At 30.2% G+C, this 18,379-nt stretch overlaps 3 protein-coding genes and 1 pseudogene across 3 annotated transcripts; 1 reads left to right on the forward strand and 3 right to left on the reverse strand.

Annotated features, from left to right (window-relative positions):
* The first annotated feature begins 2,688 nt into the window (after positions 1-2,688).
* On the forward strand, positions 2,689-3,371 carry LOC120218471 (21 kDa seed protein-like). The gene is given in 2 exon segments (XM_039215389.1): positions 2,689-2,796; positions 2,799-3,371. Coding segments are annotated over 2 exon segments (678 nt in total). The 5' UTR covers positions 2,689-2,691.
* Positions 3,372-6,979: 3,608 nt separating this feature from the next.
* Positions 6,980-7,695, reverse strand: LOC120218472 (21 kDa seed protein-like). The gene has a single exon (XM_039215390.1). It carries the CDS (start codon positions 7,667-7,669, stop codon positions 6,995-6,997), a length of 675 nt encoding a protein of 224 aa, XP_039071321.1. The 5' UTR covers positions 7,670-7,695; the 3' UTR covers positions 6,980-6,994.
* Positions 7,696-10,890: 3,195 nt separating this feature from the next.
* LOC120218474 lies at positions 10,891-11,748 on the reverse strand (annotated as a pseudogene).
* A 3,227-nt stretch (positions 11,749-14,975) lies between these two features.
* Positions 14,976-15,797, reverse strand: LOC120218473 (21 kDa seed protein-like). The gene has a single exon (XM_039215391.1). The coding sequence runs from the start codon at positions 15,761-15,763 to the stop codon at positions 15,092-15,094; it is 672 nt and encodes a 223-aa protein (XP_039071322.1). The 5' UTR covers positions 15,764-15,797; the 3' UTR covers positions 14,976-15,091.
* Positions 15,798-18,379: the final 2,582 nt, after the last annotated feature.

Consider the following 18,379-nt stretch of genomic DNA (forward strand, 5'->3'; position numbering starts at 1 on the left):
TTGTGGAATCTAAGATAATTTATTATTTTTTGGTGTTTAAGAAGTTGAGACGTCTATCTCTTAAAGTACAACATTCTTACACCGACAATAGTACAACTTCAATGAACATTGAACTTAATTTTATTTTTTTAAATCACTAAACGACAATCAAATTTTGAAGGAAAAAATTCAAGTCAAAAATAAAATTTTCTGTCAATTTGTTTACTGAAAGGAGAGTTAAATGAAAAAAACAAATAAAAAAATTATAAGAAATTGATGGGCACAGAGAAAGTAAACAATCACAAAACGATGAAGAGCTATATTCACTATGAAAAGACTGGGCAAACTCCAAAAACATACGCATGCTGCTTTCAATCAAGCACGAACAGCTTGTTGAATCCCCTCTGTTGCCTCTTCTGCTTTGGGAAAACATAAATGGCCATCCTTGGCCAGTGGTGAGAGCCAAACGTATATGTCCATATGCATCCAATATCTTGATATTTCGTTGCATAAAGTCGGGCATGAATCACCTACTGAAGGGCAGTACTTCAATTTGTAAATAATTGTTGCCGACCTTCTCTATTTTAAACCAATTCATCCGAGTATCCGGACCTCGATTTCCGTTAGTCCCTCAATTGACACGCACCATTTTCCTGTCAAATCGTCGTAATCGGTGAGCGTCCACAACCGTTGATGTTTGGCAAATTTTTTCTCTAAGTGGAATGAACTCTATGTTTACATCGAGGATAGGCGGACAATCCATCACCGGGTTTGCATTAGAGAACATCACGGGAGTACCGTAACCGCCAAATCGTATCGGAACACCGCTCTCCGGGCATGGTTTGCTAGACCAGCCTATGTCAAGCACTGCACCACTGGGACCTGATATCGCTGACACGATGTAGTATTGGACGCCTTGCGGAGCTGTTCACCATCAGTGTCGAGCACAGGATCATTTGTAGCGTTTTCAGTGTCGAGCACAGGATCATTTGTAGCGTTTGCCACCCAAACAAAAAGGATGACTGCGTGATTGAGAAGACAAAAAGAAGGAACACTGAAGCTGTTGTGGTTCCATGGTTTGCAGACTGTATTTGTTATGTGTTGGTTTAGTTTTAATGGTTTTAATTCTTATTAAATTTAGTTATATGTATTTTTTTAAATCACATAACCCCACCGCAACAGCTTTTATATATATATATATATATATATATATATATATATATATATATATCTTATATATATATATATATATATATATTATTTTTTGTCTTCTTATTTAACTAAGCATGTGTATGAGTAATACATTCAAACTAATTGATTACAAAATATTATTTTTCCTGTGTATAGAATACTTAGAATATATATCCTACAAGTTGAGTTCCTATATAAGTGTGTTGTTTATGTTATATTGATACCCAAAAAAGAGGATTCTCTTATTTAATTATATCATCATTTGAAAACCTTAGCTTTTTTTTTCTTTTTCAATCCGTTAGTCTTATTTTTTCTTTAAATTTAATGTTGATCCTCAATAGTCGATATTCATTGTTTTTTATTTTATTTTATTATATTGTATTTTACTTTTTTTTATTTTTTAATAACTTTACATTTATGATATGTTTTCTCTATCTTTTAATATATTTTCGGTTGGTTGAACATTATTTTTGTTTATCCTTTTTCTCAATGTTGGATTTGATATCGTCACGATTGATCAAGATGACATTTATTTATTATCATGCTGATCTTCTTTGTTTTAGACCCTCGAATTGGATTTGGATACATTATTTGCATTCATGAATAGTTTTTTTCACATCGCTCGACTTTGATTTACGATTTTTTGGTGTCTTTCAATAGCTTGATCCCCCTTTGTGATTTGTTTGCCGATGTCAGTCAGATCTATTCGTATATACCTTTTGCTCAAGTTTATTTTATTAGATTTTTTTAATATTTTCTTTGTATGATCTTTATGTGATCTTAAATGATTAGTTTTTTTATAGTTTTTGTTAGAATTATAATTTTATTCGGATTTGATGGATTTAGATTTGATAGAATCATCTTTTTATTTTGAAAATTTAGGGTTTGGGTAGGATTCCTTTTCAAGAGTTGAGTCGAATCCGATTTGGATTTAGAATGAAAAATTCGATCCAATCTGATTCAATATAAAATTATAATTATCTCTTATATATTTAGAGATAATTGTAATAATACATCTTTTATATTATTTTTTTAATTAAGTTATAATATTACATCTACTGTGTTGCATTGGGTGAGACGTGCAGGAGTAAGTTCTGGTAGTTAAATTGCTATGGAGTTAGTAATATCCACAGTTCCATCATTACAAACTAAAAAAACAAGATATAAGTAACATAAAATAACATGCACACCGCACTTATACATGAATTTAGCTTGTAGGATATATGTATTTTAATATTATGCACAAAGGAATGATAATATTATTCTCTCTTCAATTTGAATGCGTTACTCATACATATGCTTTAACAGACAACACGAAGACAAAAACAACAATTAAAAACACAAGACACAACGTGAAAGCTGTCGCGGTGGGGTACTTCCATTTTAAAATTTTATATTTATATTCTAATCAATTTTGAAATGTGGTGTATTATGTATATTCTAATGAATTTTGAAAGTTCAAGGGGCCTTAAACCTCTACAAATTGGCATGGTGAAGAGCTTCAAATACAGCCTGCAAACCATGAAAACCACAACAGCTTCAGTGTTTCTTCTTTTCATCTTCTCAATCACACAGTCATCCCTTTTGTTTGGGGTGGCCAACGCTACAAATGATCCTGTGCTCGACCAATGGAGGGAGAGCTCCGCACCGGCGTCGAATACTACGTTAAGTCGGCGATATGGGGCGCCGGTGGTGGAGGGCTTGCCATAGGCAGGTCTAGCAAACGACCGTGTCCGGAGATTGTCGTTCAGAGACTATCCGACATGGACAACGGTATTCCCGTGATATTTTCTAATGCGAACACCAGCGACCGCGTTGTCCGACTATCGTCCGACGTGAACATCGAGTTCTTCCCCCTGAGGGACAGACTCTGCATGAAGTCAACGGTGTGGAAGTTAGACAACTACGACGGTTCAGCCGGAAAATGGTGGGTGTCACTGGGCGGGACCAAAGGAAATCCAGGTCCCAAGACTTTGATGAATTGGTTTAAAATAGAGAAGTCCAGCTTATTTGGCTACACCTTCAAGCACTGCCCTTCGGTTTGTGAATCATGTACAAGTTTATGTAACGAAATTGAGAGAGATTTAGACTCCGATGGAAAAATGCGTTTGGCTCTGTCCAGAGAGCAAGGAGGAATGCCATTTATCTTCAAGAAAGTAGAAAAAGCAAGAGAGGAGATTCAGCAAGTTGTTCGTGCTTGATTGAAAGCCATCGTTATATAAATAAAAAATAAGCCTTTGGGAAAGGTTTCCTTGTTTGAGGCAGCACCAAGCGTATGCTTACCTGCTTTGTACTCTTTTTCAAGTTAATCAATGAAGCCATTTAGTTGTTTATATCTTTTGCTCCCACTGATTCTACTATTACACTCCTTAACTTGGATACCATACTTTTTAGTTAAAAACACACAAATTTGCTTTGATTGGTGTAGTCTGCATTAGACGATGTTCTCGGGATCAACACAGACTTTCTAAAAAATTCAAACACCAAATATTTAAATAAAATATTATTTTTTTAAAGGTCGTGAATTTAAACAACGATGTGTGTTTTTAAGGTATTTGAATTCTTTTATTTAATGCTCCATTTGTATTCTATAACATATTAGAATACCCAGAGCAAATCCACCACTTCAAAGCAAATGGCATGGTGGACTTATAATATCTAAATTTAATTATAAAAAGGTTTTGAAATCAGAGCCAACTCGTTGGTATTATCCAAACAGCGTGCGTACTTCCCTCGGCAAGGCTTCTTCTCTTTGTTTAAAGCATGGTGGTTGGCGTTATCGAAAATCTAAAAAAAAAACAGTTTAATTTTAGATTAAAAAACGGTAGAATTAAGCATTATTAAAAATGTTATTGAAAGACAGTAATATTTTAGTTTGAATATAATTTAAAATATTATATTTTTATAATACTTTATTAACTGAAAATATTACGCGGAAGATAACATTTTAATTTCAACCTAAAATATTATAAAATCGAAAATATTATAGAAAATATAATATTTTAAGTTATGTTTAACGTAAAATTTATAATTTTTAATAATATTTTTTACAACGCCCATTTCTACCATTATTTTAACTTTAACTTATTAGGTTGTACCCCTTGATAATGTGTCTTCTTACTCTATTCTTTTTTTTGTCAAAATATATCCATTTTTATAATAATTATTAATAATATATTATTTGCTTTGTCTTCTTACTCTTTATCTTGTAGCCAAAATAAACTGCTCCCAGAAGATTCCTTGTGCGAAGCAATATTTTTTTAAAATAATAATAATATTAAATCTTGAATGAATTTAATTTTATCAGTTTCGAAGTCACTTATAATAATTCAAATATATTGAGTTTTAAAATAGTTTATCATGTGATTAAAATCATTATTAATTGTTTTAGATTATGTATGATCGAATATTCATAAATTTGATCTACGTTTACATTGAAATAATGATCAGATTAGAAAATTAATTACGTATGAGGAATGTTGAAACACTCCCGCAATGCCCGAGGTTGATATATGAAAGGATTATGTTTCCTTAAAAGAAAATTGTCACAATTACGGGATTAATTAAAAAAAGGAAAAAAATATGTGAAAGTGAAGAACATAGTCAAAGGTAGAATCAAATAAAAAAATAATCAGTAATTAAGGTTAAATTTATTAATTAATATTCGAATTAAGGATTAAACTGAAGTTATTAACAAATTTAAACTAATTTTATTAACCAATTCTAAATTATGGACTAAACTAAATTAAGTAAGAAAGTTAAGTCAAATTTATTAACTAATTTTAGATTGTGGACTAAACTAAATTAAGTAAGAAAGTTAGGTCAAATTTATTAACTAATTTTAACTTGTGGACTAAACAAAATCTAATTAAGAAACAAGATTAAATTTATTAATCAATTTTAATTTTGGGAACCTAGTCGAATAAGTTCTTAACTTGGGCAATCTCTAAACTCCAGTTGATCTGTTGTAAACTTGAGTTGAGCTTCCTGCTTTTGTTCATTGATTCCAACTGCTTCATGTCTTTTCTCCTTTCTCATAGTTGCTTAATACCTTTTTCATCACCATCATCGGCTGATTATGAGATGGACCAATGCTTGGGGGTGCTCCCATGGATTCCTGGTTGTCCTCCTAACAACCCTAGTGTCTGATGTGAAGTTAAAGTATCATCTTCTGAATCTAATCCAAATTGGATGCAGAAACCGACACTTGATTCTCATTTGCAACTGTAGAACCAAAGTTGAAACCAGCCTGCAAGCTAGCCAACTGCTGATTTTTCATCACTGATACTGAATTTGTATACCAGCTGATGCTTTAATCCACTCTGATGCTTGACCTATAAACCCTTGTTGCGTGGGAACTGAACTTAAAAGATGGTGTTCTGAATCAAAAGAGTCGGTATTTTTACAAATTTCTTTTATGAATTTTGAGACTAATTTCTCAGTGTTCATGTTGAATTTTTTCTAATAAAATTTGGATTTTTAGGTAATTTCTTGACTTTTTTTATAAGTAATAATTTTCCCTATCTTTTATACTGTTACGTTTAGTTTCTGACTTAAGTTTTGTAAAGGGTTCATTTATATGGTAACTCAAAAGTTGATTTATGATTTATACCTAAATCATTTGAGAAACAAATTTGAGAACAGAAATTAAAAATTGGTAAATGATTTAATATTTTATACTAGACCTACATAGCAAAAAGTAAAATTTTATCTTATTAATTATTTTTTAGATTCAATATATTATTTTTTATTTTTAAATGTTATTCAAATAATTGATATGCATGTTAACAAAATTAAAATACAAAATTAAAACGAATTGTAATAATATACCATGGAACCCTTAGATTTCCTTTAAAACAAAACTATAATAATAAATTTATCATTAATATTCATTTAAAAAATAAGGAAATCAAATATATAAATATATATCATAATCAAATCCAAATATTTTTAATTGTAATATTATTATATTATATTTTTTATGTTATAATTTTTTATTTATAAAAAATATTACAAACATAGTAAAAAAATATAACATAACAATATTATAAATAAAAATTATGGATTTGATTATGATATAGATTTATGTTTTTGCTATTTCTATTTTTAAAGAAATATTAATTATAAATTTGTTAATTTAGTTTAATTTTAAAGGGAGACAAGGTTTTTATGCTACATTTGTTAAGTCTAGAGTATTTTTAAGTGAAATAGACATCTTATTGTGTTCAAAAAGTCAAAAAAGACTGAACTAGAAATTTTAAGGTAAAACAGTCGTCGATGGGGGATCAATGGCCATTAGTGGGTGTCGACAACAATAGCAATTGTGATGAGTGACAGTCGATAACGGGAGACTTTGATCGAATTTATGAATTAAATTGATATTTTATTTAAAGCTTAGGTATTAAATGAATATATGATCTAAAATTCATTAATTAAATTAATATTTTATTTAAAGTTTAAGAATCAAATTAATCGTTAATCTATTTTATTAATATGTATCACATAAATAATTGAAGTAATGCGGACCAATATTTTATTCATATAAATTTGACAAAACGTTGTGTTCCTTCCACTATATTTTTCTAATTACCAAGTAAGTTATCAAAGTTAGTAGTCTAATACTATAACCAATGGCAGCAAGAAGTAAATAACTACATAGTTTTATTCATTTAGCTGAAAAGAGTACAAAGTCGGGCCACGAGAGGCATACCCTGTAAGCATTAGCATGCTGCTGCCTCAAACAAGGCAACTTTAACGATAGGCTGTCTCAGAATTAAGCAGTGGCCTAACCTTTATTTACTTAAAACAAATATTAAAGTAGTAATTAAGCATTAACAACTTGTCGAGTCCTCTTGTTTACTTCGTTTGCTTTGATAAATACCCATGGCCATGGATATCTTGAGCCACCGGATAGAGCCAAACGTATTTGTCCATCTTTATCAACAACTCTCTCAATTTCGTTGCAAGCAGTTATGGATGAATCACATACTGAAGGGCAGTAGTAGTTAAATCGATACGTACCATACTTGCCGGCCTGCTTTATTTTAAACCAATTCTCCAAAGTGTCGCAACCAGGGCCTCCTTCAGCCCCACCAAGTTCCACCCACTTTTGGTCGAGATCTACCTTCCACACCGTTGATGTTAGGCAGAGTCTGTCTCTAGGTCCAACGAACTTCATTTTTACGTCCGTGGACACACGGACAACATCATCTTTAGTGTTTGCATTAGAAAATACCACGGGATTACCATAGTCCCTATCGGATCGTCTCTGAACGACGATTTCCGGGCATTTTCTACCGCTCCCCCTGCCTATGGCAAGCCCTCCACCTCCAGCGCCCCATATGGCCGACAGTACATAGTATGGGACGCCTGTGACGACCTCTTCACCGTCTCTATCCAGCACAGCATCGTCTGCAGCGTTAGCCACGCCAAACAGAAAGGATGATTGTGTGATTGAGAAGACGAAAAGAAGAAATACAGAAGCGATTGTGGTTTTCATGGTTATCAGATTGTGTTTGAGATGTGTTGTGGTTTAGTTTTCCGGGCCAATTTATGGAGGTGTAAGGTCCATGAACGTCCAAAATTCATTGAGAAACGGTATCACGCATTTCAAATGCGACTTTAATTATTAGAATCACCTGCTACATGTCATGTTAAAATTTTCAATATGTATTTGAGGTCCCAATGTGTGGAATCCCAACACCTATTAATCCAAAATTCAGTGGGCGACTGTAGCATTTATTCTTATTTCTGAAGTTGTCTGCCATACACATTTATTTTTGCTTGAATTTGGTGAGCCTTTTAATTTTTGCTCTTGTGTGTATACAGAGACTGTTGAAAAGAAAAGTGAGAGCAAAACCACAAGGGCAGCTTTGGCCAATTTCAATCAATTATTCGATTGGGAGATTAATAGTTGTTCAATTAAACAATTCAAATTTTCAATATTAAATCTGTCATAATTGCCAACTTGTAATATCGGAAGAGAAATTGTACTTTTTATGTGTTTTAATTATTTGGTTTCTTTCCAACGAACCTATATAAGAGTTTCGTTAGTGAGTCAAGTAGTTATAAAAGTTAATGCATGCACATATGTGTGATTTTATTCAATAATGTGTTAAAAACAATATTTACAACCACATTGATAAAAATACATGCACATACATCGTGGGAAAAGCTTAAATGCATGTTCGCTTCGAAATCAAGCAACAATAAACTACTTTTCTTAAGGAAATGATGACGTTCGGATATAAAGAATGAACATATGCATCTGACAATGTTAGTAAGTTCCGTTTCAGTATGATATGAAATAGTTACTTGGATTAGTGTCAAACCGGATTATAAGATTTTATGACTTTAGTTACTCACTGCTTTATTAAATTTTTGGTAAACTTTTCAAGTTTTGCTAATTAATTTTGCTCTATAAAATATTATAATTTTGAACTTAGTCAAGAGTGTGGTGTTGAATACAGATTTTATAAGAGAGTCTCATGGTTCAATGTCACAATATGTAAGGGTGAGCATTCGATAGAGTTTAGTCTAGTTGAGTCAAAAAATTTCGACTTATTCGAGTTGACGAGTCTTATTTTGTAACTCGAACTTAACTTGAACATTTTTCAAGTTGAGTCGAGTTATTTTTGTTTCTATACAAATTTTATTATAATTATTTATAGTATTATGGTAAGGATTGATTCCAATTTTTGGTTTTATTCTAACCGTATAAGATATATATATTCATATTTTTCCCATTATAATGTTATTTAATATATCAAATACAATCTAAAATTATAAAAAAATATTTACAATATTATATTTTAAAAAAGATATTTTGAGGGTAAAATATTGATCAGACTATAAAAGAGTCAATGAATTGATGGAAAGAAAGAATTTTCAGTCAATTGTAGTTAAAAGACCAAATTGAATAAAATGCAAAGTTAATGGACTAAATAAAATGAGAGTATATTTTTAATCAAAAAAATAGGAATTGAAGTTACATAGGTATTCTATAGTGGTATAGGAGTATGTGGTTCAAATTTGATAAAAAAAAAATAGACTTAAAATGAAGGATGAATTGAAGAAATAAGAAAATTATGAAAAATTGAGAACTAAATTATTATTTTTTAATTATCAAAAAGATAAATTGAAAGCACATAGGTATTCTATGATGATTTAGGAGCGTGTAGATCAAATTTGGTAAAAATCGACTAAAAATAAAGGAGAAATTGAAGGAATAAGGAAATCATGGATTAAATCGTAAAACTGTCAAAATAGTCAATCAAATTTTTAGTTTTTCGAGTAACTTGGAATTTTCAAATTTCAACTCGACTTGAACTCGAAAACTGAATCGATAACTTGAGTTGAATCGAACAACTTGAAATTAAAAAAAAATTAAATCGAATCAAATTTTGTTCACTCTCAATAATACTAGATTTTGATTACCCAAAATAAGGGAGAAACAAATAAAAAGATAAAATGATAGAGATAAAAACGGAATCAAATCATGACCCAAATACAAAATTCTTTATTGATGTCATTGTGACAAGAAAGACAAAGAAATAATACAAGTGAAAGATGGAGAACAAAGGCAGTAGTGATAAAATAAATACATAATTTAAAATTAACAAACAAAAATATTTATTTGTACGTAGACATAGAATCAAATGAAAAAAGTTGATTAAATAAAAGAATATTTTTTGTTGAGGAATGTATGAATAGTTTTCTTAAACAAATTCATCATTTCTTTGGTGTTTTCAATACCGTTAGACGTCAATCTCTAATGATATAATAAACACAAAAGTAGTGAACAGTCAAACATAATCTTATATTTTTCTATCATCAAACAAACGAATTTGAAAGAACTTTCTCTAGGGTTTTTTTTAAATGTTATGTCTAAATTGTCTACTCCACCGAAAGACTCAACAAATATAGCATGAAACCCTTAGATTTTCTTTAAAATAAAAGTATAATAATAAATTTATCATTAATATTCATTTTAAAAAATAAGGAAATAAAAAATATAAATATATATCATAATCAAATCCATAATTTTTTAATTGTAATATTATTATATTATAATTTTTTATGTTATAATTTTTATTTATAATTAATATTACAAACAGAGTAAAAAACTATAACATAACAATATTATAAATAAAAATTATGGATTTGATTATGATATAGATTTATTTTTTTGGTGTTTCTATTTTTAAAGGAATATTAATTATAAATGTTAATTTGGTTTAATTTTAAAGGGAGACAAGGGTTTTATGCTACATTTGTAAATTAGAGTTCATATTCGTGTTTAGAAAGTAAAAAAAAGACTGAATTAGAAACTTTAAGGTCGTCAAACAATCGTCGGTGGGTGATCGATGGCGATCAGTGGGTGTCGACAGCGATAACAATTGTGATGAGTGACATCTGATAGTGGGAGACTTTATTCAAATTTATGGGTTAAATTGATATTTTATTTAAATATTGGTATTAAATAAATATCTTATCTAAAATTCATTAATTAAATTAATATTTTATTTAAAGTTTAAGAGTCAAATTAAACATTAATCTATTTTATTAATATGTATCACATAAGTAATTAAACTAGATGCGGTCCAATATTTTATTCATATAAATTTGACACAACGTTGTGTTCCTTCCACTATATTTTGCTAATTACCAAGTAGTTATCAAAGTTAGTAGTCTAATACTAAAACCAATGGCAGCAAGAAGTAAATAACTACATAGTTTTATTCATTAAGCTGAAAAGAGTACAAAGTAGGGTCATGAGAGGCAAACCCTCTAACAAGGCAATATTAACGATAGGCTGTCTCATTATTAAGCAGTGGCCTAACCTTTATTTACTTAAAACTAATATTAAAGTAGTAATTAAGCATTAACAACTTGTCGAATCCTCTTGTTTACTTCGTTTGCTTTGATAAATATCCATGGCCATGGATACCTGAGCCACCGGATAGAGCCAAACGTATGTGTCCATCTTCATCTACAGCTCTCTCAATTTCGTTGCAAGCGGTTATGGAAGATCACATACTGAAGGGCAGTACTTAAATTTGTACGTACCATCCATGCCGGCCTTCTCTATTTTAAACCAATTCTCCAAAGTGTCGCAACCAGGGCCTCCTTCAGTCCCACCAAGTTCCACCCACTTTTGGTCGTGATCTACCTTCCACACCGTTGATGTTAGGCAGAGTCTGTCTCTAGGTCCAACGAACTCTACTTTTACGTCGGAGGACACACGGACAACGTTATCTTTGGTGTTTGCATTAGAAAATACCACGGGATTACCATTGTCCATATCAGATAGTCTCTGAACGACGATTTCTGGGCATTTTCTACCGCTCTCCCTGCCTATGGCAAGCCCTCCACCTCCAGCGCCCCATATCGCCGACAGTACATAGTATGGCCCTGTGACGACCTCTTCACCGTCTCTATCCAGCACAGCATCGTCTGCAGCGTTAGCCACGCCAAACAGAAAGGACGATTGTGTGATTGAGAAGAGGAAAAGAAGAAATACAGAAGCGATTGTGGTTTTCATGGTTATCAGATTGTGTTTGAGATGTGTTGTTGGTTTAGTTTTCCATGCCAATTTATAGAGGTGTAAGGTCCACGAACGTCCAAAATCCATTGAGATATGGTAACACATATTTCAAACATGAGGTAAATAATTTTTGCTCGAGTATGCAGAGACTGTTGAAAAGAAAAGTGAGAGCAAAACCATAAGGGCAGCTTTGGCCAATTTCAATCGATTATTCGATTGGAGATTAATAGTTGTTCAATTAAACAATACAAATTTTCAATATTAAATCTGTCATAATTACCAACTTGTATCATCGAAAGAGAAAGAGCACCAATTGTACTTTTTATGTGTTTTAATTATTTGGTTTCTTTCCAACGAACTTATATAAGAGTTTCGTTAGTGAGTCAAGTAATTATAAAAGTTAATACTAATAAGATGATTATGTTTTTTTAAACAATATAATATTTATGGTAAATGATATGAATAGTTAATTTTGACGGAATAAAATGAAAGATATATTCGGTTATGTATTTTCATACTTTTGCTACTCAAAAATGATGAGAAATCGAATATGAACATAAACATATATGTGATTTTATTCAATAAATTGTTAAAAAAATATTTACAACCATATTGATAAAAATAAATGCACATACATCGTGGGAAAAGCTTAAATGCATGTTTGCTTCGAAATCAAGCAACAATAAACTACTCTTCTTAAGGAAATGATGACGTTCGGATATAAAGAATGAACATATGCATCTGACAATGTTAGTAAGTTCCGTTTCAGTATGATATGAAATAGTTACTTGGATTAGTGTCAAACCGGATTATAAGATTTTATGACTTTAGTTACTCACTGCTTTATTAAATTTTTGGTAAACTTTTCAAGTTTTGCTAATTAATTTTGCTCTATAAAATATTATAATTTTGAACTTAGTCAAGAGTGTGGTGTTGAATACAGATTTTATAAAAGAGTCTCATGGTTCAATGTCACAATATGTAAGGGTGAGCATTCGATAGAGTTGAGTCTAGTTGAGTTAAAAAATTTCGACTTATTCGAGTTGACGAGTCTTATTTTGTAACTCGAACTTAACTTGAACATTTTTCAAGTTAAGTCGAGTTATTTTTATTTCTATACAAATTTTATTATAATTATTTATAGTATTATGGTAAGGATTGATTCCAATTTTTGGTTTTACTCTAACCGTATAAGATATATATATATATATATATATATATTCATATTTTTTCCCATTATAATGTTATTTAATATATCAAATACAATCTAAAATTATAAAAATATTTACAATATTATATTTTAAAAAAGATATTTTGAGGGTAAAATATTGATCAGACTATAAAAGAGTCAATGAATTGATGGAACGAAAGAATTTACAGTCAATTGCAGTTAAAAGATCAAATTGAGTAAAATGCAAAGTTAATGGACTAAATAAAATGAGAGTATATTTTTAGTCAAAAAAATAGGAATTGAAGTTACATAGGTATTCTATAATGGTATAGGAGCATGTGGTTCAAATTTGATAAAAAAATAGACTTAAAATGAAGGATGAATTGAAGAAATAAGAAAATTATGAAAAATTGAGAACTAAATTGATTTTTTTTAATTATCAAAAAGATAAATTGAAAGCACATAGGTATTCTAGGATGGTTTAGGAGCATGCAGTTCAAATTTGATAAAAATCGACTAAAAATAAAGGAGAAATTGAAGGAATAAAGAAATCATGGATTAAATCGTAAAACTGTCAAAATAGTCAATCAAATTTTTAGTTTTTCGAGTAACTTGGAATTTTCAAATTTCAACTCGACTTGAACTCGAAAACTGAATCGATAACTTGAGTTGAATCGAACAACTTGAAATTAAAAAAAATTAAATCAAAACAAAATTTTGTTCACTCTCAATAATACTAGATTTTGATTACCCAAAATAAGGGAGAAACAAATAAAAAGATAAAATGATAGAGATAAAAACGGAATCAAATGATGACCCAAATACAAAATTCTTTATTGATGTCATTGTGACAAGAAAGAAATAAAGAAATAATACAAGCGAAAGATGGAGAACAAAGGCAGTAGTGATAAAATAAATACATAATTTAAAATTAACAAACAAAAATATTTATTTGTACGTAGACAGAATCAAATGAAAAAAGTTGATTAAATAAAAGAATATTTTTTGTTGAGGAATGTATGAATAGTTTTCTTAAACAAATTCATCATTTCTTTGGTGTTTTCAATACCGTTAGACGTTAATCTCTAATGATACAATAATAAATACAAAATTAGTGAATAGTCAAACATAATCTTATATTTTTCTATCATCAAACAAACAAATTTGAAAGAACTTTCTCTAGGGTTTTTTTTAAATGTTATGTCTAAATTGTCTACTCCACCGAAAAATGTTGAAGACTCAACAAATATAGCATGAAACCCTTAGATTTTCTTTAAAATAAAAGTATAATAATAAATTTATCATTAATATTCATTTTAAAAAATAAGGAAATAAAAAATATAAATATATATCATAATCAAATCCATAATTTTTTAATTGTAATATTATTATATTATAATTTTTTATGTTATAATTTTTATTTATAATTAATATTACAAACAGAGTAAAAAACTATAACATAACAATATTATAAATAAAAAATTATGGATTTGATTATGATATAGATTTATTTTTTGGTGTTTCTATTTTTAAAGGAATATTAATTATAAATGTTAATTTGGTTTAATTTTAAAGGGAGACAAGGGTTTTATGCTACATTTGTAAATTAGAATTCATATTCGTGTTTAGAAAGTAAAAAAAAAAAGACTGAATTAGAAACTTTAAGGTCAAACAATCGTTGGTGGGTGATCGATGTCGATCAGTGGGTGTCGACAGCGATAACAATTGTGATGAGTGACAGTTGACAATGGGAGACTTTATTCGAATTTATGGGTTAAATTGATATTTTATTTAAATTTTGATATTAAATAATATCTTATCTAAAATTCATTAATTAAATTAATATTTTATTTAAAGTTTAAGAGTTAAATTAAACATTAATCTATTTTATTAATATGTATCACATAAGTAATTGAAGTAGATGCGGTCCAATATTTTATTCATATAAATTTGACACAACGTTGTGTTCCTTCCACTATATTTTGCTAATTACCAAGTAAGTTATCAAAGTTAGTAGTCTAATACTAAAACCAATGGCAGCAAGAAGTAAATAACTACATAGTTTTATTCATTAAGCTGAAAAGAGTACAAAGTAGGGGTCATGAGAGGCAAACCCTCTAACAAGGCAACATTAACGATAGGCTGTCTCAGTATTAAGCAGTGGCCTAACCTTTATTTACTTAAAACTAATATTAAAGTAGTAATTAAGCATTAACAACTTGTCGAATCCTCTTGTTTACTTCGTTTGCTTTGATAAATATCCATGGCCATGGATATCCTGAGCCACCGGATAGAGCCAAACGTATGTGTCCATCTTCATCTACAGCTCTCTCAATTTCGTTGCAAGCGGTTATGGATGAATCACATACTGAAGGGCAGTACTTAAATTTGTACGTACCATCCATGCCGGCCTTCTCTATTTTAAACCAATTCTCCAAAGTGTCGCAACCAGGGCCTCCTTCAGTCCCACCAAGTTCCACCCACTTTTGGTCGTGATCTACCTTCCACACCGTTGATGTTAGGCAGAGTCTGTCTCTAGGTCCAACGAACTCTACTTTTACGTCGGAGGACACACGGACAACGTTATCTTTGGTGTTTGCATTAGAAAATACCACGGGATTACCATTGTCCATATCAGATAGTCTCTGAACGACGATTTCTGGGCATTTTCTACCGCTCTCCCTGCCTATGGCAAGCCCTCCACCTCCAGCGCCCCATATCGCCGACAGTACATAGTATGGGACGCCTGTGACGACCTCTTCACCGTCTCTATCCAGCACAGCATCGTCTGCAGCGTTAGCCACGCCAAACAGAAAGGACGATTGTGTGATTGAGAAGAGGAAAAGAAGAAATACAGAAGCGATTGTGGTTTTCATGGTTATCAGATTGTGTTTGAGATGTGTTGTTGGTTTAGTTTTCCATGCCAATTTATAGAGGTGTAAGGTCCACGAACGTCCAAAATCCATTGAGATATGGTAACACATATTTCAAACATGAGGTAAATAATTAGGACCACCTCGTCCATGTCTTGTTAAAATTTTTAATATCGCAGTACCCCACCCCAACTTCGTTTTTGTTGTCTTGTTAATTATTGTTCTCGTCTTCTTATTATTTATTTAAGCACGTGAATGAATAGTAATTCAAATAATTGATTCCAGAAGGTCCCATTTGGTAGTATATATCTTAGGCTTGTTATAAAGATTTTTTATTTAGGTGCTTAAATTATATTTTGATCAATTCAGATATATAAAATTGTAAACATTATCATTTTAAGTATCTTGACTGTAACGGCCTTCAAAATATATAGTTAAATGATAAGTGTCTTATTCTTATAATTTTAAAGATTTTATTTAATAAACTTCAAATAAATTAAAATGTTTCCCCTTCCCTTTCACTCACCCATTATCTCCCGGTCCCCTTTTCTCAATTTTAACATTTGGTGACGTTATGTTAGTAACGATGATTGTATTGTCGGTGAAGGTGTGATCGACAACAACGATGATAAATGATGGTGGTCGGCGTAGGTAAGATATTAGAATAATTGTTTTCAAAGTTTTGGGTATTTTTAAGATTTTCAAAACTTTTGGATTTTCTTTATAGAAATTATATTTTTAAATTTATTATTTTAAATAAATATTTTTTAAATTATCGGAATATGCCACGTGTCACCTAATAAAAATTTTTAACACTACTACGGTCGGATACTTAAAATGGTATCTTTTGTAAGTTAGACACTTTAATTAATCAAAAAATAGTTTAGACACCTAAATTGAAGAAACAAAATTAGGCGTTTATTTTTATATTAAGCTTTAAATACATCATTTAAATTCAATATATTAAAAATTATTATGAATATTTGTGTATGTGGATTGTGTATTATTATCATAACGATATGTATTAAAATATAACTTTTATGCACATTATTATTAGGATTTCGGTATCCATTAAGACTAAAGTTTTATGTGATATACACTTCTTACTTCTATAAATATAGAGTTTAGAGAAATCATTGTATACAATTCATATTGAGAAAATAATACAGATCTATCTCATTATTCATATCACTTCTTTTTATTGTTCTTCTCATTACTTCGTTTTTTTTAAATTTAATTATAACATATTATCAGCAGAACTTGTTCAGAATGAATAATTTGGTTACGTTGAAGAATTGATTCACCATTCACGACTCTTAGTTCAAGATCTTAAATGGTAAAGATAATATTTTGAACCATGTCAATACACCACAATTTTAAATAAATATATCATATACTACTTTTGTATAGATTAATGCTTTATATATTTTTATTTAAATATCAGTTACATATTTATTTTAGTTAGATTAAATATTAGATTTTGATTAAATCTTATATGTTGGTCTTTAATAATATATGTTGGATGAAAGGTTTAAAATAAATCTTTGATATTTTTTAACCATAATTAGGGATCACTATTCATTTATATGATTCCATAAATAAAAGTTTACATGTTTAAGTTTATTAGATAATTTCTTGGAACTTTTTAATCTCCCCCTCTACTAATTGATATTTTATTATGTTTATTTCATGAGTTTTGTTTTTCAGAAAATAAAAATGAGTTTTATTTTTCAGAAGAAGCTTTCTTGTTTTTCTTTGTTCATGTGTGTTGTCTTGTCATCGGTCTTGATTTGCTTTTGATCGAAACAACCCTTTGGAGGAGAGAAACCAATGAACATGAGGGCATATTTTAAAAGAGGAGAGCATTCGATTGGCGTGAAAATCACGCATTTCCGTCGTCAGCAAGCGACAATCGACGCCGACATTGGATGACCGACACGGCGAAAACCACCGGAATCTAAGTTTCTCTAAAAACTGGTTGAATGCTCTATAAACACTAAAGAATAATTGAGAGATTTTCTTTGAGGAATTTTTTTATCAAAAATTTTCAAATGAAAAAAATAGAGTTTGTTCTAGTATTTGACTTTTATTGAAGAATAGATGATCCGCACGGATCCATGAAGGGTAGGGGATATTCCTCTCCGTGGTCCTTCCAATATTGTTAGAAAATCCTGATTAGTCTCCCCTTCAAATAAATGACTATCTTGTAATTTTTAGGAGTTTGATGACTAAAACAAAAGGTAGAACATAGTTAAACCAAAAAGTAACACGTCTTGAATGTTAAATTCGATGTTAATTAGGACCCCAGCCTTTTTTGTTTTATTCATGGTTTTACGAGGCAACTCGTAATGGCATAATTGGTTTTATTACTGTTTTTTATTTAATTAGGACCGGCAAATGTCAAATTCTATGTTACCTAGGGCCACCTCGTCCATGTCTTGTTAAAAATTTCAATATCGCAGTACCCCACCCCAACAGCGTTTTTGTTGTCTTGTTAGTTATCGTTCTCGTCTTCTTATTATCTATTTGAGCACAAGCATGAGTGAGTCATTCAAAATAATTGATTCCATAAGGCCCATTTGGTAGTAGACATCTTAGGTTTAATATAAAAATTTGTGT

Source organism: Hibiscus syriacus, unplaced genomic scaffold, assembly GCF_006381635.1.
Source record: "Hibiscus syriacus cultivar Baekdansim isolate YM2019G1 unplaced genomic scaffold, ASM638163v2 tig00110198_pilon, whole genome shotgun sequence".
Classification (NCBI taxonomy): Eukaryota; Viridiplantae; Streptophyta; class Magnoliopsida; order Malvales; family Malvaceae; genus Hibiscus; species Hibiscus syriacus.

Coding starts and splice junctions, on each gene's coding strand:
- LOC120218473 (XM_039215391.1), bottom strand. CDS start 15,763: ATGAAAACCACAATCGCTTCTGTATTTCTTCTTTTCCTCTTCTCAATC.
- LOC120218472 (XM_039215390.1), bottom strand. CDS start 7,669: ATGAAAACCACAATCGCTTCTGTATTTCTTCTTTTCGTCTTCTCAATC.